Consider the following 24,339-nt stretch of genomic DNA (forward strand, 5'->3'; position numbering starts at 1 on the left):
GGGCTCGAGAATGGATAGCCCTAAGTGGCCAGCTACTAATCCTGGAGCAGTGCGCGACATTCTTGGTGCCGCATCGCATAATATCATCAGCTGACAATAATAATGCTGAACAACCTTCTAGGAGGATTATTCTCAGGGTCAAGTGACCGCTTAGTCCAGCATGAAGGGGCAAGGGGCGATTTGTTCTTTAAACAAATGCGGACACCTTTCGAGCAATGTTCCAATCCGAATTCGAGTCAGTCATCGCCTACCGGTACACTAGTTACTGCGTCAGAGTCGATCATCTCCGAGTCGATCAGCGCCTTATCGGGCATAATGCACGCTCCCAGACCGGATAGGATAGAGCACAGATGGGAGGTCCACCGGCCTAAGTCGCGGGTTGAATCCGAAGTGGCCAACCAGAGACCCGTCAGATGTGGGTAAGCGAACGGACTGGGACTTTGAGGCTCAATCGGCCCCACGAGCTCAGGGATTAATTTGCCGTTTGGCAGCGTGTACAATGCAACGGGGTTCGGTGCGGCAGTGCCTGGGATCATCATAGGCCAGGTACCATAGTTAAGCAGTTACTTTATTTATGGAAAACCCCTCAGGCGTGCCACGAGATTAAGTTACTTCTCTTTTTCTTTTTTCACATCCTTTCTTCGTCTTCCTCTCCTAAACTATGGACTATTATCCGTCCTTCACGGATCTGCCACATATCGTCTCCATGTCTGGTGTTTCTTCCCAAGCCTATGATTCCTATTCTCCAGACGGCTCTCTTCCAGCCGATCACCCTTTTGTGACTCGAGAATCTCCCATATTTCAGCTGGACGCCGTGGAATCCAAACCCCGGGAAGATAACTTTCCTTCCCAAACATGGTGGAAGGGTGATTCGTTCGCTTATGCAATGGGCCATATGCCTCCAACTGCGTTAAACCCTTACGGTGATCGTTTTGCCTCTTGGAACAGCGGGGTCTCTACTGTCTCAGATCCTCAAAGCCCGCGCAGCACCAACAGCGGCAGTATGCCAGCCATAAGCTGCTACACTTCTCCATCTTACCGACACGAGGATGCCGCTATCTCTTCTCTAGACCCTAAACATGCATCATATCCGACTCCAGACAACCTAACAGTACCCAATCCTCACGTGTATGAGGTCCTGCCGGAAAATCACCTCTCTCCCTATAGCGAAGTGCACTCGGACTTCGATACCTGGTCATGCAGCCATTCTGATCGCTATCCCACTCCAGAGCAAGCCTGGGCCTCTCCCATGCAGCCAGAGACCGTGGCTGCCGTACCAAAGGACTTGCGGCGGTCCAAGACCCGCTGCTCTTCTACTAGCCGCGTGCAAAAGAGTACGGCAGAACGACGACCCAACTCTGCTCCTGGCCGTGGCCGGAAACGACGCGGAGCAACCAGTACCCCGAATGATGCGAATTGGCCACGAGTGTTTGTGTGCAGCTTTTCTCCGTATGGTTGTGAAAGCACCTTTGTGTCGAAGAACGAGTGGAAACGGCATGTCACCTCTCAACACCTCCAGCTGGGCTTCTACCGATGCGACGTGGGAAAGTGCAGCGTGCACGTCAATCGCACCCGATCAGACCATCTACACTCACCATCCACCTCATCCACCTCATCCACCTACAAATCTGCTACTCCTCCCCCTGGCCAGCCCAACGACTTCAACCGCAAGGACCTTTTCACACAGCACCAGCGCCGCATGCATGCACCCTGGCTACAGTCGGGGCAGCGGCGAACTCCTAGTGATGCAGAGCATGCTGCCTTCGAAAACAGTCTGGAGGAAGTCCGCCAGCGCTGTTGGCAAGCACTACGACAGCCACCCGCCGTCAGCCATTGCGGCTTCTGCGGCGAGAGCTTTTCTGGTGAGGGTAGCTGGGATGCTCGCATGGAACATGTCGGGCGGCACTTTGAGCGTGAGAATCCCGAGCAGCGTGGCAACGAGCGCGAGGACCAGTTCGTGAGAGATTGGGGGCTCCGTGAGGGTATCCTGGCGCCGGTGAATGGTCAGGTTCGGCTGGTCTCGCTCGTATGAGCTGATTAAATTTCTTGATTGTCTACTACATTATACAGGATATCGGTGTTTGAACAGGATTTATTTTCTCAATACTGTGTTATGCTTACGCGATTATGACTCTGCTCTGTGTTTCTGGTGTATATACTAGTGGAGGACGGTGTCCAAATATCACGAATACATAAGGAAACCCTGGAAGGACTTAGTTCACAGTTGAACTGCTGCCTTGGATAACTATCCATATAACATGCTTATCGCATTAATTGCTACGGTGGCATGGTAGGGGCGCAAAGTCAAGATCACTTCTAGCCCCAGACTAGATAAATGCTGATCCCATCACGCCCCCGTAGATCGAAGATATCCGCCTCCGTGTCCATCTTGGAATTAAGGAGAAATCAGGGGAAAGAAGCAACAATATTAACCTGCACTATACATAAACGGAAGGTCATAGATGATCGACGTGAAGTTATTTCCAAAATCCTTCGGGCGAATTTATTACTCCATCGAGTGGACAAGTAAGTGCAAGCCTCGAAAACCGGGCACCCGAGACGGTCTGTAGCCCCTGAATAAGGTCCACAGTAATCAACTATGTAGCCAACTACGTACGGGTAAGATAAAAGTAACTTCAGGGAGCTGCGAAGTGTAGACACTTCGATTGACAAGGCGGCACGACTAGTAATCCTGGTGGAAAGGAGGCGTCACGGACTCAGTTCTGGATTATTGTGGATCGAAGTGTTCACTAAATCAAGGCAGGGTATATGATTCAGTCATGTTTCATGTTTGACTCACCTGTCTATTTATCTCGTTCAGCGATGAGGGACATGTCCGAGGGTAATCCCCAACATTGGACACCCGAATGCCAGTTTGGCTTGCATATGTTAAATTTGGATGGCATCCCAGTCCAGGACGCTCTGGTTAGTCCGTACTCTGGACGCAGAACGTAGATGATTGCGCCAGCCCCGCGATCGTCGGCGCCTCATCTTGGTGGAAATTCGCCTTTTCGCTTAACAATCGACCTTCGGACAAGTGCCGGTATTTGACTATTTGGGCGGGCTGAACTTTCCGAACCCGGTTTTGGGAGGTCTCTGACGAGTCCCTGTTGTTAATTCCCTCTTGGCAACAGGCTCTTTCCTAGCAAAAGCATTTTGCTTCTTGACACCTACCTCGCGCTGACGGCCATTAGAACAACATTTCTCCAGCTTTTAGGTGCCTCAGGCAACCGGTGCCAGATGCAGTGACATGCATCATCGGCACGAGGCAATAATACATTATTCCAGAACAAGCTAATGGAAACGCAACCCGGTAAACCCTATTCCCCTGTTAAATGGCTCAAGGAGACTAGGGAGACAAAAGAACCTGCAAGGTTTGGCAGAAGTGGCATCTCGCTATGTATCCCAACCCACGAAGAAATGCAAGGACCACCAATACAAATGCCGTGAATAACTTAAAGAATGTGGGGAGAACCGACAAGAGGGTTGTCCCGTATCGGATCTTCTTGACAGGTTCCCACCAAGATCCATCCGTCGTTATTTTTCAGTCCGGGATTATTCTCCCCACCAATCTCGTCTTTCCCGATCGGGTAACCCAGACGACGAGGCTCGCGCCTAGTTCGCTGGTTCATAGGGCAGCGGCTCGTGCCGCTCAACGGGCCTTTCTAGTGATCTGGGAGCTCTGGCGGGTTCGTATGGAACGATTGACAGTTCGACAAGCTCGGCCCTATCGTCCCAGAGCTCTGGTGTTTGGGAACCTTGTCTGGAGACCCTGATCCATCTTCAGGGGTGTGGTTAAGAACTGATTGATAAGATTGCGCTGCAATCAAGGGGTAACAAAGCCCTCTGCCGAATCTCTCTTCGGAGTTTGAACTATGCGCCAACCCGACAGAGTGCAGCACACTGGTATTATCGGAGGGTCTGGAGTGACATTCGAGGAATCTTTCAAATGGTACTCTCTGCTCGGTGTCTCCTCCAGCGCGGCAACGTTCTTCTTGAGAGAGACAATTCGTCACACGAGCAACATTCTATGCCTTTAATTCCAGATGATGAGCTGCACTTTGTTTCCATCAATCCATCATTCATTCGATGTGGGAATTTCATATCGTTGGTCTACGGTCGAGATGCCCCAATCTGGAAACTAGCCCCGATCTGCGCTTGCAGTGATGCTTTGCATGATAACAATGCGGTAAGTCGTGCATCGAATGCCATGAACAGCGCTCAGTTACGATCCGATGGGCATTTACGAGTCAATTGAATCATCCTGGGCAAGTTTATATCGACTCCGCCGGCTCGGGCATATACTACTACGTATATCAAGTAGATCGATGGCGAAATTCATACATATTTACCACATCTGTGGAGTAGCTCGGTCGTAAGACTCTCTATCGCTCTCGGATATAAAAAATGCCTTCTCCATACCTTGTCTTCAGTATCGCTTCTTCCTGCCCTTCAGACAAGTAGCACTGATTCCTCTCGGTCACCTACATTCCTCAAACAAGTTCCAAACACCTTTTGGTTCCTCAAAATTACTATTATGGCCTCGAATGATGATAAGGCAGCTCAACTGCGCGAGTATATTTTCTCGCAACCGGCATCCGCTTTAGCCAACAACCCATGGGCCGTAACCAACGCTATCGAGACCTTCGCCGACACGTACGGGCTGAGGATGATCTTCAGAGGAAACAAGCTGGAGCTAGCACGAGAGCAGATAATGGCACAAAAGCCAGCTCCGCGCACAATAATCGAGTTCGGCACGTTCGTCGGTAAATCCGCCCTCGCCTGGGGCGCCATCCTGCGTGACATCCACGGTGAGAACTTGCCGGCAGATGTGAAGGTGTACACATTCGAAATGGATGCTGTCATGGCGGCGCTGGCGCGGGATCTGGTTAAGCTGGCAGGTCTGGAAAGCACAGTCCATGTGTTGGAGGGACCCGGTAGTGAGTCCCTGCAAAAGCTGGTCTCTGATGGCGCAGTCAAGTCCGTTGACATGGCCTTCTTCGACCACTGGGAGGAGTTCTATCTGCCTGATTTGCAACTTGTCGAACGACTCAAGCTCTGGCGTGTCGGGTCGCTCGCCATTGCCGATAACACTGATTACCCGGGTGCGCCGGCATATCGCCAGTATGTCCAGGATGGGGGCAGCGGGCTGGCTGGCGCGGTGAAATATGAGAGCTGCTCGCTGAAGACACAAGGGTTGAAGCAAGGCCCGGTAAGATGGTTCTTACTTGCGTTAGGGATATCTGAGCAGCTAACTTTGATTGTTATTGCAGAGCATTGTGGAAGTGAGCAAGGTGTTGGCTGTCGAATAAAGATGTCGAACCCAAATATATATCTGGCCGATTGTGTGCAATAGACGTCCCGTCAAAGATGATCTAGGGTGCTCAAATGATGATAGAACACTCCCTGCTCTAAATAATTATTATTTTGCATAATCCCTACCTATGATTATCGTTGCTCGACTCTCGATCTCTGTATACTGCTGTGCCCGTGACTGCGCGTCCCTGATTGGCCCCTCGCTCTCCCCGTCTTCTCCTCCTCAATCTCCGACCACCGATGAACAACCACCTTTGATCCTCCCATTCCTTCTTGACCCGGAATTGTTTTTGCTCAAGTGCATCACAAGTTGGAAGGCATGCTGCACGCGCCCCTATAGCCCTCCTCGCTCTCCCCAGCCACGCTGTCTGGAGCCCCAGACTCGACTATGTACCGCTCCTTGTGCACCACCACCACCCTCTTCTGGGCTGACATTCATTTCCTGCAGGGCTGTCTTCTCGCTGATCATCATTAACAAGGCCGGCGGTCTGATCTACCAACGCGAATTCCAAGCCGGCCTGCGCAAGCTCTCAACCAATGACTACTTGGTTCTAGCGGGCACCTTTCACGGGTAGGAACGACGCTCCCTGTTGCATACACATCCCTCTAATGCGAGCTAGTGTCCACGCCATTACCCGTTCTATCACACCCAAGATGCCACTCGCTCCATCAGCCTCCTCTCCCGCTGCGTCGTCGCCGAGCACCAGCACCCCCGCCTCGTCGGGGTACACATACCCGAACCCCGGCGTGGCCGCCACGGGCATCGAAGAGCTTGAGACAGACAAATTTCGCCTGACATGTTTCCAGACTATGACAGGGACAAAGTTCCTTCTGTTTACGGACCCGATGAGTGGCAATGTCGAGGTCATCATAAACAAGATCTACGAGCTGTATGCGGACTACGTGATGAAGAACCCCTTCTACCAGCTGGAGATGCCGGTGCGTTGTGAGGCATTTGATCGGCATCTGGGGGCGTGGCTGAGAGGGCGCAGTTGAGCTATAAAATAAGATCATGACCTTACGAATTAGAAATTCGGGATAGAAGAGGACCTAGCCTAGGCACCTCTCTCTACCCATTGCACAACCCCAATTGAAAGAGTAATATTTCTCAGCTTGCACAAGCACTTCCCCAGAAGGCCGACTAGAGAATACAGGTTACAAGACAAACAAACGCCGGGTATGCATCACAGATCATGGCCACGAACCAAGAGCGGGTACACCTACGCCGTGTCCATCTTGTCCTCGTCCTTCTTATCTTTGTCACCGCTGGACTCGCCCTGGCCTTCCTCAGGGATATTGCCCAGCTGCGTCTTGCCCTCTGCCTCCTCGCGCTCGAGGCGCTCCTTCTCCTGCCGGTTCTTCTCTTCCTCCAGCGATAACCGTAGCGCAAACGCCAGCTCGGGATCGTTCTCAGCGGCGTCCTCAAATCCAAAGCCACCGGCCTCACCACCCTCGCCGCCCTCGCCCGCACCAGCGCCGCCACCTTCGCCCGCCAGAATCGGGGTCATCTGCAGCTCCTCGCTGAGCAGGTGTGGACCCGGAGGGATGATGGCCAGATGCGAGCCGTCGCCGCTCTTGACATTGTCCACAAAGGCTTCCAGTTTCTTGGTTTGGTCGGACTCCAGGTCCCCAAACGCCACCACATCGATCGACACGTTGTTCTTCTTCATCTTCTTCGCCAGCTTCACGAGTGTCTTCTCGTCCTCTTCGATCGGCGAGCACGAGAACACGACGATTCGTTGCCGCTGCGACTTTTCGGACCGGTGCTTAAGAGCCAACTGGGGATGAAGGGAGTCAGCTGGGAGCTCATGTATAAGCGGGGATGTGGAAGGGCTTACCCCGGCAACCTGGATGCTCGAGCTCAAATGCGACGTGCCGTGGATCTTCGTCCGGTGCAGCCCCGCCAGAATGCTCCCAAAATCAGTCGTGAAGGTTGACAGCACCTCGGGGCCTTTGCCGCCCATGCTCATGAGGCCAACGGCTGATTGGGGATGTACGCGCATCTTGGCGCCGTGGAGAACGCTAACGGCATCGACCTGAGCTTGCCACCGAGTCGACCTAAGGCAAATTAGCTTGAGAGAAGGGACAGAAGCTCCAATTCGACTCACGTATAGTCTCCGTTGCGACTACTCTCGGAGTTGTCGACGCTGCAGGAGAGGTCAGTAGGAGAGCTTGGATCGGGGTGATGTCTCAATGACGCACATGATCATGGTAGCTTCGAGCGACATCTTGGTGGTGGTGAATGGGTATCGGAGGAGGAGGTGATGGAGGACCGGAGAAGAGAAAGCAGGAGATGAGGGTATTTGACTAACTAATAATGAATTGGCGAAGAGAAGTAGGATGATGACAGTCGGTCACGGGGAGGGATTCTGCCGCGGCATTCCGCCTGTTAAGTCAGCATGTTTGTTGTGGGCGCGCCTCTCCAGCAACTACTTACGACAACCTCGACAACGTACGTCAACTCGACACCTTCGCCTCCTCTTTTGTTTGATTTATTCACTTTTATTCAAGCCATGTATACCGCAATGAAGCGCAAGTCGCCTGAAATCACCGGCGCGGACGACGTTGCCACGCCCACGGGCAGTCCGACGAAGAAGATGCGCATCACACAGAGCCAGAAGCAGGCATTGATGGATAATTTGCAGCTTGAAAGTGCGTTGTAGATGCCACCGTGTTGTTCCATTTTACTGATTTGTTTACAGTCACCGAGCGAGCTCGCAAGCTTCGTGCTCAGTATGCTCTCCAAGCGCATGATCTTCGGGCGCGCATGGAACGACGCGTCAACCGAATCCCCATTTCTCAGCGAAAGGAAATCATGGGTGAGCTGCTCGAAAGACACAGTTCCACGTCACTCTCAGCATCACCATCGCGGAAGCAGGTCCCCTCGAAGGCCACACGGTATGCCACTAACATCTCTGTTGACCCGGAAACCTCGACCGCTGGAGCACGAGATGGCCGGGTTAAGCGGACCAGGTAAGGTCATCCATGAAACCCTACTGAGAGTCCAGCTAATTGTACTTCAACTAGCCATGAGGGCCACTATTCCGACAAAGAGAACGCTCCTGCCGCCGACACCCCGGAAGGACTAAAGAACCCCAAGCGCCGCGGCAAGGCCGGTGCCTCACGAGTGGTGTCGCAGGATGTGAGAGAGAACGACCACCGGATCCTTTCACCAAAGTCCCTCAATTCGCGCACCTACCCACACTCCCCCTTCCGCGCCGTCTCGCCCGAAAAGGCGGGCCAGTCATATGCGTCGCGGCCGACATCACCGTTGAAGCCCTCAAGCCCACTGAAGGGTGCTGGCGCTAGTACCTACGATAATGCGCGTACGCGGCCACGCGGCGCTACCACGTCCACTGTCAGGGCCCCCGCGCAAGCGAAAAAGACCACCGCCAACCGCGCCGCCACGGGACCCAAGACTGTCCGCTCGCCTGGGCCCCGCCCCGCCACGAGACAGGGAGAGCGCAAGAATAGTACCGGAACCGTCTCATCCATCACGTCGTCCGGCACAACGGTCATGAAGACCGCGCGGACCGCCGCTAGTGCTCGCAAGGCAACGACTGGGATGAGCATGTCAGCTGCTGCCGCTGCGAAGAAACCCACAATTCCTCGCACACAGACAGCTTCACTTGCTGTCAAAAAGACCGCTACTGCCACGGTCCGGAAGACCACTGCACCGGCTGCAATGACGGAGGGCTCGACGGCTGGGAGACGGGCATTGCGGAAACGGGTGTAGATTGATTGGTGTGTGGCCATGATTGGACTTTAGATTTAGTAGGCGTCGAATTGCAGATTGTCAGGAGTTTAATGTCCTTGTCAGCGAGAAATAAGCGGAGTTTGGGCGTTGAGTTGTGTCTTGGTTGTTTTTCTGATATTCTTGCTTGAGGACTCATAATTGGTGACAGGAAGGAGTGTTTCATTTTCTCTTGTTTTGCTTTGTCATTTTGGCTCGTGTTTTGTGCGCTGAATGGAATACTCAAGTCTCGATTGAATCCACTTGGTTCCAATGCCATCTTCATCTTCATCTTTACAGAGTTCAACACAGACACTGCACACTAATCAGAGGTAAACAACGAGGTAGAACTTTCAGAAGAATCCAATGTATCCAACTACAACATCAGCGGAAGTAGGCCTTTATTCTTATCCCAGGACAAGTGTAGGACAACCTAGGCAAAAGAACCTAGTAGTCTCAGACAGTTATAGCATAACAAGACAGAGGATAACCCAAGGCATGAAGCAAAGAAAGCCGGGGCTTGACAAGGCAGATAACAGAAACAGAGAGAGCACAGGCATCATATCATGTCAATCAATCGTGCTTGCTGTGAAAAGGAGATCAAAGGGAAACTATCCCGATCAATGGAATTCACTGGGAAAAAGAACCTTGAATAAGTAGGAAACATTCCTATTCCAACAAGTCGAGAAAAAGAAAAAAAAAAAAAGCAAATCCCTAGAACTAATTCGCCCAGTGGAAAAGCTGAACATGCTCATAATTGGAAGAAAGTCACACAACACAACGTGAATGGTCCATTTGGGCTGGTATGGGTATGATGGATGCCCGGAATCAGATGCAACAAACAGTTAAACAAAGGCATCCGTCACCTCGTACAAAAATTCAACAAAAACCAAACCAAACAACTCATTCATCGCGACCACGCTCATCATCCATGATAACTAGTGGGAATTTTGCATATCATGTGTAAAAAGACAAAAAGAACTCCGTCTGCTAATCCTGTTAGACAAGATGAGAAAAAAGAACGCTAATCAAGCCCCCAGAAAAAAAAACAATACACCATGGTTAATGAAAACTGGACCCAGAGGACGAGCCGATGCAAAGCGGAAGTCATGGAGATATGTCTGTATCAGAATAAGAAAGAGAAAAGCCCGGGCTCTATCCAGGGACACCCATGGCACCAGGGCTAGGCCGCGGTCGGTATGGGAGACTCTGGACTTGAGGATCATTTTGCTGGCTGCCATTGCTGACACTTCGGTCACGGTAGTTAGCTGGTGCTGGTCCAAAATCCAGGCCGGCTTGAGGACCTTGGCTGCCAGAATGTGAGTGGCCACTCGGGCCGGGGACATGGCGGACCGAGCTCTGCATCTGCCAGGCAGTGTCCTGGGACGGATCAGTTTCGATGCGCGCCGAGGTCGGCGTGTTGTTGCCTCGATTGGAATTGTTGATGGTAAACGTCTCGCCGCCGTTATCGGGTCTCTGCGAGAAGCTGCCACGGGCAATGTCGCCATACCGCTTCAGAATTTCTTTCGTTGTCACTTCGGCATTCTCTTTGAAGAGGCTGGGATCGCTAAGGATGGATTGGAGATCCTCAGGGATCTATGGAAACAAGCGTCAGCATCGAGTTCGTTGAAAATAAATACGGTACTACTTACCTCGCACATGGTGTCGTTATAGGTGATCAGAGCGTTGACGGCTTCAATAGACAAGAAGCTCTCCTCAACAGTGCTATTCTTAGCATTCGGGTAGAGAATATTGGGTGTCATGACGGTTGCAAGATTGTGAATGTCCATCTTGCTTCCAGACTCCTCGTCCACGTGGGAGAACGAAGAGGTCCAATTCAAGAAGGCAAAGAGAACCTCCAGGGTGTCCCGGTGAGGTTTGGGCAAAAGACAACAGGCCAGGTGGAGCACCCGCTTTTGTTTTTCGGGGTCGGAGAGCTTTTGAGATGTAACGAAGAGGCGGTGGAGCTTAAAGGTCATGAGGGGATCGGGCATCTCACGGAGGAACTTCTTCAGCAGAGCGGCAATTTGCACTGGGTTTTCCTTCGCCAAATCGACTTGATCATACTTCGTGTCGATCATTTCTGCGATCTCCTTCAATCGTCGAATGTTGCCGTTCTTCCGGAAGACACCTTCCACTGACATGTCCATCTGGCGCATGGCGGAAACCGAATCATCCACCAACGCGGGGACACGCAGAGCACCAGGGCCAACGCCATGGCTGGACTCCGTGCCTTCCTTCTCGACCAGATAATCCAAGGCGACTCCAAAGACACCCTTCTTCTTGCCAGCTTTCTTGTTGTCCTTGAAAGCACGGCCAAAGATGTTCCAGATGGTCGGCTTGCGCGACTCGATGAGAGACAGCAGTTCCTCCAAATTGAAATGACCTTCCAGCAAAGGTTCCATCGACAGTACAGCGACGTGGCGAACAATGAAATACTCCAATGCAGTGAGTTCCGAGAAGTACCGCTTGGTACGACCAGTGGGCTCCATGATCATGTCCAGATTGCCCCCTGACATTTCTCGTTGGTGGCCGCGGTTGTATTTCGCCATCGGCTCTCCGGCCCCAATAAGCTTGGTGCCAGCATGCTTGTAGGCATTGGGCCGTTGCTCCTTGGCTTGCTCGGCCGCAACAATCCGCGGGATGTCATCGAGCGTTAAAGCGTCTTGGTTGCCGAAGGTCAGATCTGTCACGGTCTCTCCATTGGCGTCTCTCTCTTCAACAATTTGGAATCCAGGACCCCGTGGATCGCTGCCGTCTGCGCCAGACGATCCGGGTCGTGCGCTCCGGCCTTCGGGGCCATCGATGATGCGGGATGCACGGGCCCTCTTGTATGTGGTGGACAGGGTCCGTTCATTGCGAATTGAGCGAAGGCGGCGCATTTCGCCCACTGTCTGTTCCAGAGACGACTCCTCTTGGCCATCCCGGCTAGTACTGTACGAATGGGAGCGCGTGTTTGACCGGCGGTTCTTGCTGGGTTGAACTCGATGTCCTTCTGTGCTCTCATAGTCCTGGAGATTGGGGTCGTCCGATGTGTGAGGCAGTGTTCCTCCCGCCCGAAGCACAGCAAGAAGTCGGGCGAGTGCCACCTTAAGGAGGAAGACGAACTGCTGCAGTTTGGTCACACGCACGAAGCCTCCTTGGACACTGGGACCCAGATTGGCATGGCTCGCACATGCATTGCAATACACACGTTGCTCGCTTTCATTCCACAATGCGTCTGACAGCTCAATCGTCAGGTCCTTTTCACAGCCCGAGCATGCCAAATGGGCCGGCCTGAGGTGCCATCGGCGCTCTCCCCACATGACGCACTCGTCGTCAATCGGTTCTTTGCAGGCGATGCAGCAGTCCGAGAGCTGATCAGCCAAACCCTCAACCCCAGCCATCAGGTCGATGGGGGCCTCTTCATCCTCTGGTAGAGTGAGCGAGTCGAGATTTGAAAGCTGTGTCAGAAATTGGTGAAGTCCATCAGGCGCAGACTTCTCCCGTTCAAGTTTGAGAGCGCCCTGCAACCCGATGCGGATGAGGAGCTTCAGGTAGTGAGCGAGCCCGGTCACCAGCGACAGAAGTTCTTGAGTGACGCCCAGCTTGCGCACGCCGGTCTCTTGAGTTTTCGACAGAAGAGCAAAGAACGCTACAATCTTCTTGCAAAGGAGTTTGGACTCGCGGCCATAAGCCAAGTCCTTCAATCCCTCGGCATTGATGAATGCGGCCAATTTGTCGACTGCCGTGAAAAGAATATCGACATGGCTAATAAAGCGCTTGGCCACAAGAACACCATCAATGTAGGCACCATTGCTGACATGCAACAGCATGTCCGAGATGCACGCGGCCGATGACTCTTCAAAGGTGGAGAGAGTACTCCAGATACTGTAAACCTTCTCTTCCATCTGATCTTCTTCTCGTCGAATTCGCTCCCGCTCTTCAGTACTGGCATCCGCATCCACTGGAGGCGGCTCCCAGGTTTGACCGGCTGGTGATAGCCGGACATTCCAAAACTTGTGGATCATGTAACATTCAGGGTGCCAGTGCTGATTCTGGCCATTGCGGAAGATCTCGACAAACTGCTTCAGGATGGCTGTGTGACAGCCATGACACCGCTGGGCGAATTGAGTAGAGTAATGGAAGTGACAGAACACCTTCCCTTCGTGCTCATAATAGGAATCCTGAGCGCCGAACACGGTGGGACATGCTGAGCAGGTGAAATGCTCGATGTGATACTTGCGGTCTAGAGCGGTGATGTATGATCCACGCAAGGCGCCGCCACATTCATGGCAGAGGAGATTCAAGCGTCTGAAGTAATCGGTCTCGCAAAGCGGGTACTGGCCATTTCCGTCTTCTGAATCAACGGGAAAGAATTTTGAAGCAACGATTTCTCCACAGTCCTAATTGTGGGCAGCGCTGTTAGCATCATGACAATGGAATGCAATACTCTGACTTACCTCGCATCTGAAACACTCCAAATGAAACGTGCCACCCAGAGCTCGCACGAACTGGCCTGTTAGTGGGTTTCCGCACTTCAGACACGCGCGTGAGCTACCAGGCGACTTGTTAGGTGGACGTCCATTGGGCCGTGATCGGTCTCTAGCATTCGATCGTTCACGGTATGAAGGCTGATCAGGTTCCAGCCCACGACTTGTACGGCCATCCCCTTGGGTGGGTGGCCCATTATGCGGGGCGCTTTGCGTTGTTGGAGAATCAAACGGGGGGATAATGCTGTCTTCAGGCGAGGTCGGAGTGTTCTGGTAACTGCCCCCATAGCCGGATGTGTTCACTGTGGGCCGGCCGCTGGGATTGCCTGCGACCAGGCTAGCCGGGAGTTCACCTGGGGGCATATTGATCCCCCGTCACACAAAATGGGATCAGATTGTTGGGGGAGTGAATGGCCGCGCCGAAAGTTGCATACAAAGGCCACGTCGAGGACAGGCGACACGAGGGAAGGCTCGCGTTTGAGTAAGAAGTAAACACGAGTGTAGGTTTGCTTGCAAGGCCGAGTCGAACAGATGAAGTGCTACTTTAGTTTCAACAAGTTAGAATTAGAACGCCACATGTCCATCGGATGATGGAGCGGGGGACCTTCGAGTCCTTTCGGAAGGGTGGTTGCGTTGTGCACTCACTCTCACGCCATAAAGCCAAGACACGCGGGGGTGAAAACAGCGGTCGCGATCAGAGCAAACAATGAAGGGCAGTGACAGACACACTCAGAGGACCCAAGCCAGGCGTGACATAGACGGGCCGGTGTTCAAGCGCGTACACAACTCGACGCGGGGGTGTTTGAGCGGAGAGCTTTGACGAGGGAGACTGCAACAACACCATTCCTGAACTGGTGGGTTATTTTTGGGCAAAGGACAGCGCACTACAATCTGTAATGCGGGGACCCGAGAAGAAACAAAGAAAGGAAGGAAGAAAGGAAGGGCGGATGGCAGGGGGTGGGTAAAAAAGAAGTGGGCTGGGCTGGGAGGAGGAGGAATGGAGATGTGAGTGAGTGGCAGTCGTAGCATTTGTTGCCCCCCTAATTTGGGTTGGCGGTTGCTGAGTCACGTGGAGACTCTCACCGCCTTCTGGGAATGAATGAGTGACCAAGAGGGATTGAGAGGATTGAGTGAGTAGTAGCGCCGTATCGAATAATATGATTATCGGATGATTGCTACTCTCGTATCCGTACCGATTGGCCGGGACTGTGCCGTGCCTGAGTGCCTGGAATAGCCCTTTGTGGTTCCCACAGAATTACACTTCCATCTCCCATGGATCGAGCCGCTTTTGATAGCATCCTCAGTTGCACATCATCGATGATGCATAGATGCCCTAGCGTAGAAGGATGTTAGTCTTAGGAGAAAACCGGCTGTTCAATCCATATGGGGTTAGTTTTATCAATCGAGGGATTGTGGAAGGATCATTGGGGTTTGGCAGATATAGACTGCGGATGCAAACGCTGCATTGCTGGATTTGAGGACAGCCTAAGGAGACAGGGCAGACAGGTGTGGTAGGTATAACTCATGAAACACGGAAGACACTATTAAGAAGAGCAGATAAAAACTCACTGATGCCTAGGAGAACCTCCCTAGGCATCCTGCTCAGTCGGCAACAAGCAGAGGGAAGAGGGAACTCTCCTTCCTCTTCTGAGTCCAGCACTTCTTCTTCCCAATTCACCTGCCCGGCTTTGTCCCTCCCCCAAACTCCCTTCTTTCTCTTCTGCCATCATCCCCTTCCTCTCCACTTCCCCTCAACACTGATCCTGTTGACCACCCATTTTCGAAGAGCCTTTTCTGTCTCCCTAGACGAGAGGCTGCCATCATGGCCAGCCAGTGCAACCTGCGCTTGAGTCGCGTAAGTGCCCATCTGTTTATCTATCCCTCAAACCTGCCAGTCTTTACTCAACCATCTTATCGAACAGGAGCTACAGCAGCTGGAGAAAGGCGACCAGCTCAGTATGTTCCCCAGACTCTGGTTTCGCCGGTCAGCAAATAATATTGGGTACTTTGGATAGCGATGACTGTTCGATATGATGAAAAGGATGTCCGCAAGATATCGGCTATTGTGATGGGGCCCCCAGGCACACCGTACCAGCTGGGCTTTTACGAGGTGAGTTCCGGCGATCGCTTGGATAGTCCAAATAAACACTAAAGCATGCCGCGAATTATACAGTTTTCCTTCAAGTTTCCTCCGGGTCGGACGGTCTTCTCTTAGTGAAGATGATACCACCGCTGACATCGAAAGTAGACTACCCCGGCAGCCCCCCCGGGGTCATGTTCATGACGACCAACAGAGGCAGGACTCGTTTCGGCCCTAACCTTTATGCGGGCGGGAAAGTCTGCTTGTAAGTTCCCAGCAAAGGCCAGCCGGATGGATTGGTCATGCTGATATGCGTTGGCGTAGGTCCATCATCGGGTAAGGTCTACTGAGCACCTAGGACCAAGTCGTTACTAAAACCCACTGTTAGAACGTGGGAAGGCCAAAAGGGAGAGCAATGGTCCCCAGCCCAGGGGTTGGAGTCCGTGCTGCTATCCATCCAGAGTCTTTTATCGACAAATCCGTACGTGAACGAGCCAGGATTCGAATTGGCCGTGCACAGTCACGACAAGGAGAACATGGAAATCTACTGCGCAAAGGTAGATCCACGTATCACGGTGCATTGGATGGATGTGAAGACTTACTATTCGGGTTCCAGATCCGCCATGAAAACCTGCGACTCGCTGTCATTCAGCCACTCGAACGAGCCCTGAACATCAGCATAACGGACCGTGACCCCGAACCTCTGTCGATGCTGCAACAATTCGCGGTGCCCAACCCGGTGATTGATGACCCAAAGGAAGGAAAGAACAAGCTGGTCGATACCACTCAGATCTGCCCATTTGATGACTATCGCAAGCAGCGATTCCTGTGGTACGTGGATCGATACATGAATCTGGTGGACGAGGCGATCACGAAAGATGGAGGCCGACACAAAACCCGCTTCCCACTGATGCCATTCGAAGGCGGCGGCAACTGCATGTCAGGCACCTGGGATTATCCGCAGTTGAAGCAGCGCCTGCACAGGATTTGGCACAGGCTCACGCAGGAGACTGAGAGCTGGGCGATCCAGGGGTTGGAAGCGTGGAAGACTGCGGACACGACCGCATACAGCATCAAGTACCAGTATGAGCAGATCGTGTCCAACTTGAAGCACCGTTCGGACGCTGTTCTCGATTTGTCTTTGGTGGATGGGAATCCCTTCATATGGAAGCTCACGTACTTCGGGCGGCCAATGACGAATCTGGATGGCGGAATTTTCAACATCAAAATTCGAATAAGCCCCCGACATCCTCAGGAGCAGCCGCGGGTGATGGTCGACACTCCGATCCATCATATCCGGGTATCACCGAGGGGAGTCCTGATCTACCTCCCGGCACGTGCAGACGAGATGAGCCGACATGTCGAGGGCATCATCAACGCATTCGAGAACGAAGGTCCCGCCTACAACCCGCTCATGATTGTGAATCCGGAAGCGGACAGCCTGTTCTGGGGTGGAACGGAGGCGCGCAAGCTATACAACCGCAAGCTTCGTCGCACGGTTGAAGCGAGCGTGGTGGAGTGATTTCTTTCGATGGTCCTTACGGATTTCTCCCAGCAGACTGTGGCTGTTAGTACACAAGGAAACGGACCGCAATTGCTGGTCGCATATTTGAAGCTTGTTGAGCGAGGGACATTGATGGCTCTGGACACTTGTAAGTATCGCAGGAACTTTGCAAGATAGTTGCTTTTCCAAGGACAAGAAAAGGACATCTGGAGTCTAGACGGTAGACCGTACATTGATTGCTTATCGGGTCACCTGATCCCGCCTCCGGTCTTCAGGCCTCTTCCCCTATTCGTCTCCCTCCCCAATTGCAATTGCGCTTCCCAGACCATCACAATCAACGCAATCATGTCCGCGAAGAAGCGCACCCTGGAATTGGGGAATGTGATGGTGGTCGGAGGCTGTGGCTTCCTGGGGTGGCACATCGTCGATCACCTGCTGAACTTCCCCTCGGAGACCGACCCCAGCGTTGCTCTGCCCAAGCCCCAGGGCGATGCGCGCTTCGACTACCCGACTCTGGCCTCGCGTTACCCGGAATACAAGGCCAAAGTCTCAGTAGTGGACCTACGCACAAACAACAACCGTCTCCCCGGAGCCGAGTACTACGAAGGCGACATCACGTCGGCGGAGTCTATGTTGAAGGTATTCCGTGCCGTCCAGCCCGACCTGGTCATCCACACCGCTTCGCCGTCACCCATCGAGGCAAGCAATGAACTGCTACGCAAAGTCAATGTGGACGGAACGCGAACGTTGCTGGAGGTGGCCGGTGGTGAGCGCGGCGACTGGGGTGGAAAGTGCAAGGCATTCGTCTACACGAGCTCCAGCTCGGTGGTGCACGACACGGAGAGCAACCTGGTCAACGTTGACGAGAGCTGGCCCTTAATGCGCGGCAAGCTTCAGAAGGAGTACTACTCCGAAACCAAGGTGAGACTTTTCGTTCGTGAAATGCATTGGAGCCCGCCACTGACAACTCTGTATCTAGGCCGACGCCGAAGAATTGGTCCTCAAGTACAACCGCAAGTCGCCCTCTGGAATGGTGACCGCTGCGATCCGGCCCGCCGGCATCTTCGGAGAGAAGGACACAACGCTCACACACAAGATGGTGGAGCATGGGACCCAGGCGTCGTCGACAGTGCTGAAGATGCAGCTGGGCGAGAACAACAACCTCTTCGACTTCACCTACGTCGGCAACATTGCCTACGCGCACATGCTCGCCGGGAGCCGGTTGCTGGCGACTTTCGCGCGCTACGAGGCCGGCCAGGGCGGGCCCCTGGACCACGAACGCGTTGACGGCGAAGCGTTCAACATCACCAACGATTCGCCGGTCTACTTCTGGGATATGGGCCGGGCTATTTGGGCCTTGGTCGGCCGGGTGGTCGAGCCTGACCAGGTCTGGGCGTTGCCCGAGGGTCTTCTGGGCACTATTGGCGGCATTGCGGAGACTGTTCTCGGTATTTTTGGAAAGACGCCGCGTTTGACCCGTCGCCAAGTGCGGTACTCGTGCATGACTCGCTACTTCTCCATCGAAAAGGCCAAATACCGTCTGGCGTACCTGCCTGTCGTCACTGTGGACGAGGGCGTAGCTCGTGCCGTTGGATACGTTATTGAAGGGCGACAGACCGCGGCCGGCAAGAAGGCACTGTAATGGGGAGTATGAAAATGCCTAGATATACTGTAATATTATGCGAGGCAATTTGATTCTGTAAATGGTGTGATTGATGCAGCGAGTAAAGCTTCTGGAAAATAAAATTAAAAGAATTACTCGAAACCAAGGAGTTGTCTTGATTGACTACAAAATGGTGGCTACTGATCGGATCGTACTGGGCGCAATACGTCATGGGAATATCTGTTCTCGATGACCACCAGATCAACCCCACAGATCTGGCAAGGTATCAGCTTAAAAGTAGCCTTCGTTCCAATTTATAACCGAGCAGGAGCTAAAATATTACGCAAATATCCAACTAAGCCCTACAATGCGAGCAATTGCAATCCGCAACGGCAAAGGCAGCGCCGATGCCTTATACCTCGAAGATAATATGCCCGATCCCGTCCCATCCGGTGATCAGATCCTAGTATGCATCCGGGCATTTGGATTGAATCGCTTGGACACGATGCAGCGGGAAGATCGAGATCCGTACACCAGCCTTGACAAGGGGAGTATCCTTGGAGTGGAATTTAGTGGAATTGTTGAGAGGAAGGGACCCGATTGTATGATTTTGAGGTTTACAGTAAGATATAAATGTATCCTGACATGATGATATTTAGGCACAGAGCGGTTCAGCGTTGAGGATGCTGTGCTAGGATTAGTTCCTGGGGGAGCAGTATGGACTATACTTCAACATATGTTTTTGATGACGCTGACGGGTCTCTTACGGATCAAGTATGCCGAGAAAGTGGCAGTATCAGAGAAAATACTCATGCCTAAGCCGCCATCGGTTTCTTTTGAAGCAGCAGCTGGTATACCAGAGGCGGGTGGCCACGTCCATTCCCGCATAAGGTTCTTTGACTAACTAACCCTCTGTGAACAGACCTACCTAACCGCCTTCCAAGCTCTGTCTCTAGTTGGAGGAATTGAAACAGGCCAGAAAGTCCTCGTTCACCTCGGCTCCTCCGGAATCGGACAAGCAGCCATACAAACCGCCAAACTACTCGGAGCATCAAAGGTATACGTGACAGCAAACTCCACTGAGAAGTGTCAGCGCTGCGTCTCATTAGGTGCAGACATGGCTATCAACGACAGAGACCCGACCAAGGACTTTGCGGCGGTTATCCATGAAGACACAAATGGTTACGGCGTGGATCTGATCATTGATCTCGTGGGACAGAGATACTGGCACCAAAATGTGACAGCAGCAGCCCTCGATGCAAAGATAGTGATCGTGGCCATGATGAGCGGAGGCGAGGTGGAGAGGTTTGATTTGCGGGCATTTCTCAAGAAGAGAATGCAACTCCTATGCACGACATTGCGTCTGCGTGATCTCGAGTATAAGGCACAGCTGCGGGATCAGTTTGTTGAGAAGGTGCTGCCATATTTCGAGTCGGGGGATGTGAAAGTGCTCGTGGACCAGGTGCTGTCGTGGAATCAGGTGGATGAGGGACACCGTCGCATGGAGTCCAATGTTAGTGCTGGGAAGATCATCTGTGTTGTAGATTGATATGTCGGGGGCAATGTGTCCATTGAGGACATAGAACATCTTGACAGAAGCACATTGTCGTTCTGGTATTGTTTATACTGCCGCTTGGCCTCGAAGAGCGGCTCCTTCCTCTCCGCTATTTTGTGTTTGGCTGCGCTTGGGATCTCCTGATAATTCCTTGCTTGGAATAAAGTAGCAGCCCAGGAGACAGAGTCCTACAATTGGAACTAGCGTGATGAATACGGCGCGTATACCTTTCATCTTCGCGTTCAAAACGCCCGAGTCCCATTGCTCTCTGCCAGGCTGACCACGCTCCCAGCTGCCATTGATGACCTCTGAGCGGATGTAATGAGGGAGATCATTGGGAAGGGCAGATTTCATGACGGCAAACTGGATGGCGGTTGATAGGGCCATGCCCACCACTGATCCCAGCATTCGCATCAGATTCCGTGTGGAAGTGGCGACGGCTCGATCTTCGGTCTTGGATAGGGCTTGTAGGGCAACAAGAGCTGTATTTGAGTCAGTATGAGGTGTTGGATAGATGGATCGGGAGTCTCACCAGGTTGAAGGACGAAGCCAATACCCGTCCCTTCAATGATCAAGACAATCACGTATACGCTCACAGGAGTCGTGCGAGAGAAAATGACCTTCAATCCGGCACCCAATGTCCAAAGTGCCATTCCGGCATTCAGCACGGGTGCGTACCTGTGAAACGCGAATGAGAAATGCTCTACAAAGCTTCCATTGGATAGATATACCGAGCCAGTTTCGTCATGACGGGACCTGAAATCACCCCGGCCACACTTTGCAGCAGCAAAAGTGGGAGGATGAGAGTCGCACTCTTGAGTGGGCTGTATCCACGGACATCCTGGAAATAGATCGGGAGGAAGTACATGTCGATTTGCCAGACAGAGTTGTAAAGAGCACTCTGGAGGTAGATTACCGCGGTAGGTGCCTGGCCGAAGAGACGCAATGGGATCATCGGGATCTTTGCGAACCGCTTCTCAACAATGGCAAAAAGCATGAAGAACACGCCTCCCACGACCAACATGGAGATGACGAGCGCGCTGTGCCATGGCCAGATACTGCCTCCGGAATTGATAGGAATCTATAGCACCGGGTGAGATGTCGAGTTCTGCACAAGTGGTGAACATGCATACCAGGATAAAGATTATTCCTGCAACGGCTGCAGCCAGTCCAAACCAATCAATCTTGCCCAGCTTCTCCTTCCAGCTGCCCGCGACTGGCTTCAATGGGAGACACATCCACATAACCACCAGACACAATGCTGCAAGGATGGGTGGAATCCAAAAGATCCACCGCCAGCCCTCGCGCTCACCAGTACCCAACATCGCAGCCGCGATGAAGGGACCAGTACCGGCTCCAAGCCCGATGGCCCCGCTCAACATGCCCTGATACTTGCCGCGATCTTTCAGGCTAACCAAATCACTAACGGTAATCTGCACCAGAGAACTGATACCGCCTCCACCAACACCACTGAGGGCACGACATATGTAGAGCCAGGTTACGTTCTGCGCAAACCCACATAGCAGGTCGCCGAGGATGAGGAAGCCAACAGATAGCAAGAGAACGGGCTTGCGACCGAAGATGTCAGACAAACGCCCGTATAGTGCTTGGAAAGCAGTTTGCCCCATTAGATAGGCAGTACCTGTCCAGGTGATGCTATTGCCGGCGTCCAGCGACCGCGATATAGCGGGCAGGGCAGTCGCCACGGAATTGATGTCGAGCGTTGAGATGAAGTATATAGCTGCTAAACATAGATATGCAGACATTAGGCGCCGGAATGGCAGACGAGAGGACTGATCCTCGATTCCTGGAGTTGTGTGTTCATTGCTGGGCACTGGAGGGGGAGCGGTCGGGTTCACCTGGTGTAGTCCATGCGACTGCTCTGTTTGACTGCTGAAGTCTTTTGGATTGCAGGGCGCACCCAACTGTGGAAATTGCAGAAGCTCTATTGCGCTACTCATGGCGAAAAATCCATGTGTATCTCGCGGGGAGAGGAGTTGGAAGAGGGAAGTAATGGGAATATCCGACAACGGAGAACGATGCGGGGATAAGCACGCGATGTCCAGGATTAGTGGTGAGTCAGAGACGATATCATAGTTCAATCTACAGATTGATTTATCCAGCCTCATTTGGTCTCGGATATTCCTAGAGTACTGCTGCACCCAATTAGCTCCCCTTCGGCTCCTGTTTCGGTCTGTTGCGCACCAGTGAGAATCTGCCGGCTCAGCGTTAAAGATCACCGCGAACTCCCCGAGGGAACTGTGTGTCCGGATAGGTCTTGTAGACTAGCATAAATTGTGCGTAATCCACTTTGATTCGCAGTCGGGTTCAGTAACTATCGCATTAGCTTCTCGATCAGGAAACAATATCTGGCAACATGCAATGTAAGCCCTTTGACTTGCTAATTGCAACAAACTACATATCCAACCCCACGATTCGAGAGTAGATATTACCTCATTCATAGCCGCCCGACTTGGGAGCAAACGAAGAACGATGACTCCGAATATTCACGTAGTTTGTATGATCTTAAAGCTATTCTCCTTTGGATACCCATTCCTCAAACGACTTCTCAGCCCCAGCCATCGTGTTAAATGCCATCAGTCGTTTCAAGTATGCGAGATTCCCCCAACCCCACTCGAACTTACTCTCCGGATCATCCCAATCCACGGATGTAAAGGCCTTGTCTCGCGCGTCCGCTTCGGGGCCATCCTCTAAATGGTAAAGAATTTGGTTCTCAACAGCACCTTCGACGCTAACCGTCGTGCTAGCTTTCCGCAAGGATTCATATAGATGTAATACATCTGGAATCTTTGATCGATAGTTCAAACCATCTTGTTTTGGGTATTCTCTCGACAGTTTGCCTAAAAATATGCCCAAGGCCACCCCGTCTTCAACAGCCATTGCAGCGCCCTGAGCTTGATATGGAAGCGAAGGATGACAAGCATCCCCGAGAAGTGCAACCGATTTCTATCTGCAACATTAGCAGGTATATCTGAAGGGTGGTATATAGTCCAGTCTTACTTTACACCATGTATCCAATTCCTTCATATGACAGATCTTCCATTTGAGGACATTGTCCACTTGTGCAATCAGAGCTGTCAACCTACCGTGCATGGTTAGAAGATAAGCAATCGTTAGGAAGCGGGTTGGATCATGCTGCGCACCTTGGATCCCATCCTTTAAAGAGGTTTCGCATTTCATGAACATTTCCAGCGGAAGTAGCAACTCCAGCGGGCAAGTCGTCAGGACACCTACATAATATCTTATTAGCTTTTGTTTCTCAAACGGAAAAGTGAAGAGCAGCGTACAAAAGAACCAGGTTAAATGCGGCACCATTGCGCACTGGATATAGAACGGCATGCTGACGTGGTCCGACCCACGCTCTCAGAGACGGTTCTTGCAAGAATGGCTCATTGAGTGCTTCCACAAGCTCTTTGGGAATCGTGGCTCGGTATGCTAGGTCTCCAGTTTCAACAGGTTCCATGTGATATCCGAGGATTTCGTCGCGAACGACGGATCGTAGCCCTAAGATAATATTAGTAGATATTCTCCAGCTGACACTCGTATAATAGCAAGTACCATCTGCGCCAATAATAACATCTGCATGGATTCTTTCCTGGGTCATCAATTGAACCGATATGTCATTGAAATCCACCGAAACAACCTCTGAATTCAAGCGAATATTCGCCCCGAGCCTCTGAGCTTCCTTGACTAACACTTTATGGTAGTCGGCGCGGTGAATGACGCTTAATCCGAGAGTTAATAAAAGACTCTGTCGATAAACGACAAGTAGCAATTACATACTACCAAATCTGGCCGAAGTGGCGCTTCATCCAGGCGACCCCCGGCCGTACGGCCACCGGAGAACTGTCGGTATATTTGAGAAGGCAATGTTGGGAGATATTGATAGCACCAGCATCGACCAGCTGGGGAACCAAGCCAAAGTGATCCATTACCCGTACCGCGTTGGGTGGCAGTTGAATCCCAGCCCCAATCTGCAACCTTGTTAATATGCGTAAAGATAGGAAGGGGATCAAGGGACGTTGCTTGACGGACCTCGCCGAGCTCAGCGGCTT

The 24,339-nt window shown here is 52.3% G+C and overlaps 12 protein-coding genes across 12 annotated transcripts; 7 read left to right on the forward strand and 5 right to left on the reverse strand.

The window, feature by feature from the left end:
• Positions 1-236: 236 nt before the first annotated feature.
• N7510_001675 (uncharacterized protein) lies at positions 237-536 on the reverse strand (the record flags this gene model as incomplete). The annotated part of the gene is made up of 1 exon (XM_056973602.1): positions 237-536. One exon carries the CDS (start codon positions 534-536, stop codon positions 237-239), a length of 300 nt encoding a protein of 99 aa, XP_056838719.1.
• A 125-nt stretch (positions 537-661) lies between these two features.
• Positions 662-2,032, forward strand: N7510_001676 (putative C2H2 finger domain protein; the record flags this gene model as incomplete). The annotated part of the gene is made up of 1 exon (XM_056973603.1): positions 662-2,032. One exon carries the CDS (start codon positions 662-664, stop codon positions 2,030-2,032), a length of 1,371 nt encoding a protein of 456 aa, XP_056838720.1.
• A 2,505-nt stretch (positions 2,033-4,537) lies between these two features.
• N7510_001677 (O-methyltransferase) lies at positions 4,538-5,891 on the forward strand (the record flags this gene model as incomplete). The annotated part of the gene is made up of 2 exons (XM_056973604.1): positions 4,538-5,212; positions 5,676-5,891. 2 exons carry the CDS (start codon positions 4,538-4,540, stop codon positions 5,889-5,891), a joined length of 891 nt encoding a protein of 296 aa, XP_056838721.1.
• Positions 5,892-5,925: 34 nt separating this feature from the next.
• N7510_001678 (Sybindin-like family protein) lies at positions 5,926-6,312 on the forward strand (the record flags this gene model as incomplete). The annotated part of the gene is made up of 1 exon (XM_056973605.1): positions 5,926-6,312. The coding sequence occupies one exon, from the start codon at positions 5,926-5,928 to the stop codon at positions 6,310-6,312; it is 387 nt and encodes a 128-aa protein (XP_056838722.1).
• A 224-nt stretch (positions 6,313-6,536) lies between these two features.
• Positions 6,537-7,544, reverse strand: N7510_001679 (proteasome regulatory particle base subunit RPN10; the record flags this gene model as incomplete). Its single annotated transcript, XM_056973606.1, has 4 exons — positions 6,537-7,094; positions 7,155-7,374; positions 7,425-7,463; positions 7,519-7,544. The coding sequence occupies 4 exons, from the start codon at positions 7,542-7,544 to the stop codon at positions 6,537-6,539; spliced, it is 843 nt and encodes a 280-aa protein (XP_056838723.1).
• A 297-nt stretch (positions 7,545-7,841) lies between these two features.
• N7510_001680 (uncharacterized protein) lies at positions 7,842-9,052 on the forward strand (the record flags this gene model as incomplete). The annotated part of the gene is made up of 3 exons (XM_056973607.1): positions 7,842-7,968; positions 8,019-8,289; positions 8,344-9,052. 3 exons carry the CDS (start codon positions 7,842-7,844, stop codon positions 9,050-9,052), a joined length of 1,107 nt encoding a protein of 368 aa, XP_056838724.1.
• A 1,152-nt stretch (positions 9,053-10,204) lies between these two features.
• N7510_001681 (GTPase-activating protein LRG1) lies at positions 10,205-13,884 on the reverse strand (the record flags this gene model as incomplete). The annotated part of the gene is made up of 3 exons (XM_056973608.1): positions 10,205-10,645; positions 10,702-13,434; positions 13,492-13,884. The coding sequence occupies 3 exons, from the start codon at positions 13,882-13,884 to the stop codon at positions 10,205-10,207; spliced, it is 3,567 nt and encodes a 1,188-aa protein (XP_056838725.1).
• A 1,459-nt stretch (positions 13,885-15,343) lies between these two features.
• Positions 15,344-17,123, forward strand: N7510_001682 (ubiquitin-conjugating enzyme E2; the record flags this gene model as incomplete). Its single annotated transcript, XM_056973609.1, has 7 exons — positions 15,344-15,376; positions 15,444-15,477; positions 15,537-15,631; positions 15,676-15,866; positions 15,926-15,937; positions 15,990-16,158; positions 16,218-17,123. The coding sequence occupies 7 exons, from the start codon at positions 15,344-15,346 to the stop codon at positions 17,121-17,123; spliced, it is 1,440 nt and encodes a 479-aa protein (XP_056838726.1).
• Positions 17,124-17,450: 327 nt separating this feature from the next.
• On the forward strand, positions 17,451-18,747 carry N7510_001683 (C-3 sterol dehydrogenase/C-4 decarboxylase; the record flags this gene model as incomplete). The annotated part of the gene is made up of 2 exons (XM_056973610.1): positions 17,451-18,026; positions 18,085-18,747. The coding sequence occupies 2 exons, from the start codon at positions 17,451-17,453 to the stop codon at positions 18,745-18,747; spliced, it is 1,239 nt and encodes a 412-aa protein (XP_056838727.1).
• Positions 18,748-18,898: 151 nt separating this feature from the next.
• Positions 18,899-20,257, forward strand: N7510_001684 (NAD(P)H-quinone oxidoreductase; the record flags this gene model as incomplete). The annotated part of the gene is made up of 4 exons (XM_056973611.1): positions 18,899-18,935; positions 19,083-19,280; positions 19,368-19,582; positions 19,631-20,257. 4 exons carry the CDS (start codon positions 18,899-18,901, stop codon positions 20,255-20,257), a joined length of 1,077 nt encoding a protein of 358 aa, XP_056838728.1.
• Positions 20,258-20,329: 72 nt separating this feature from the next.
• N7510_001685 (uncharacterized protein) lies at positions 20,330-22,392 on the reverse strand (the record flags this gene model as incomplete). The annotated part of the gene is made up of 4 exons (XM_056973612.1): positions 20,330-20,745; positions 20,796-20,941; positions 20,995-21,344; positions 21,397-22,392. 4 exons carry the CDS (start codon positions 22,390-22,392, stop codon positions 20,330-20,332), a joined length of 1,908 nt encoding a protein of 635 aa, XP_056838729.1.
• A 403-nt stretch (positions 22,393-22,795) lies between these two features.
• N7510_001686 (Salicylate hydroxylase) lies at positions 22,796-23,164 on the reverse strand (the record flags this gene model as incomplete). The annotated part of the gene is made up of 1 exon (XM_056973613.1): positions 22,796-23,164. One exon carries the CDS (start codon positions 23,162-23,164, stop codon positions 22,796-22,798), a length of 369 nt encoding a protein of 122 aa, XP_056838730.1.
• Between the last annotated feature and the right edge of the window lie 1,175 nt (positions 23,165-24,339).

The sequence above is a fragment of the Penicillium lagena genome (genome assembly GCF_028827675.1).
Source record: "Penicillium lagena strain IBT 129212 chromosome Unknown utg000001l_segment0_segment0, whole genome shotgun sequence".
Taxonomy (NCBI): Eukaryota; Fungi; Ascomycota; class Eurotiomycetes; order Eurotiales; family Aspergillaceae; genus Penicillium; species Penicillium lagena.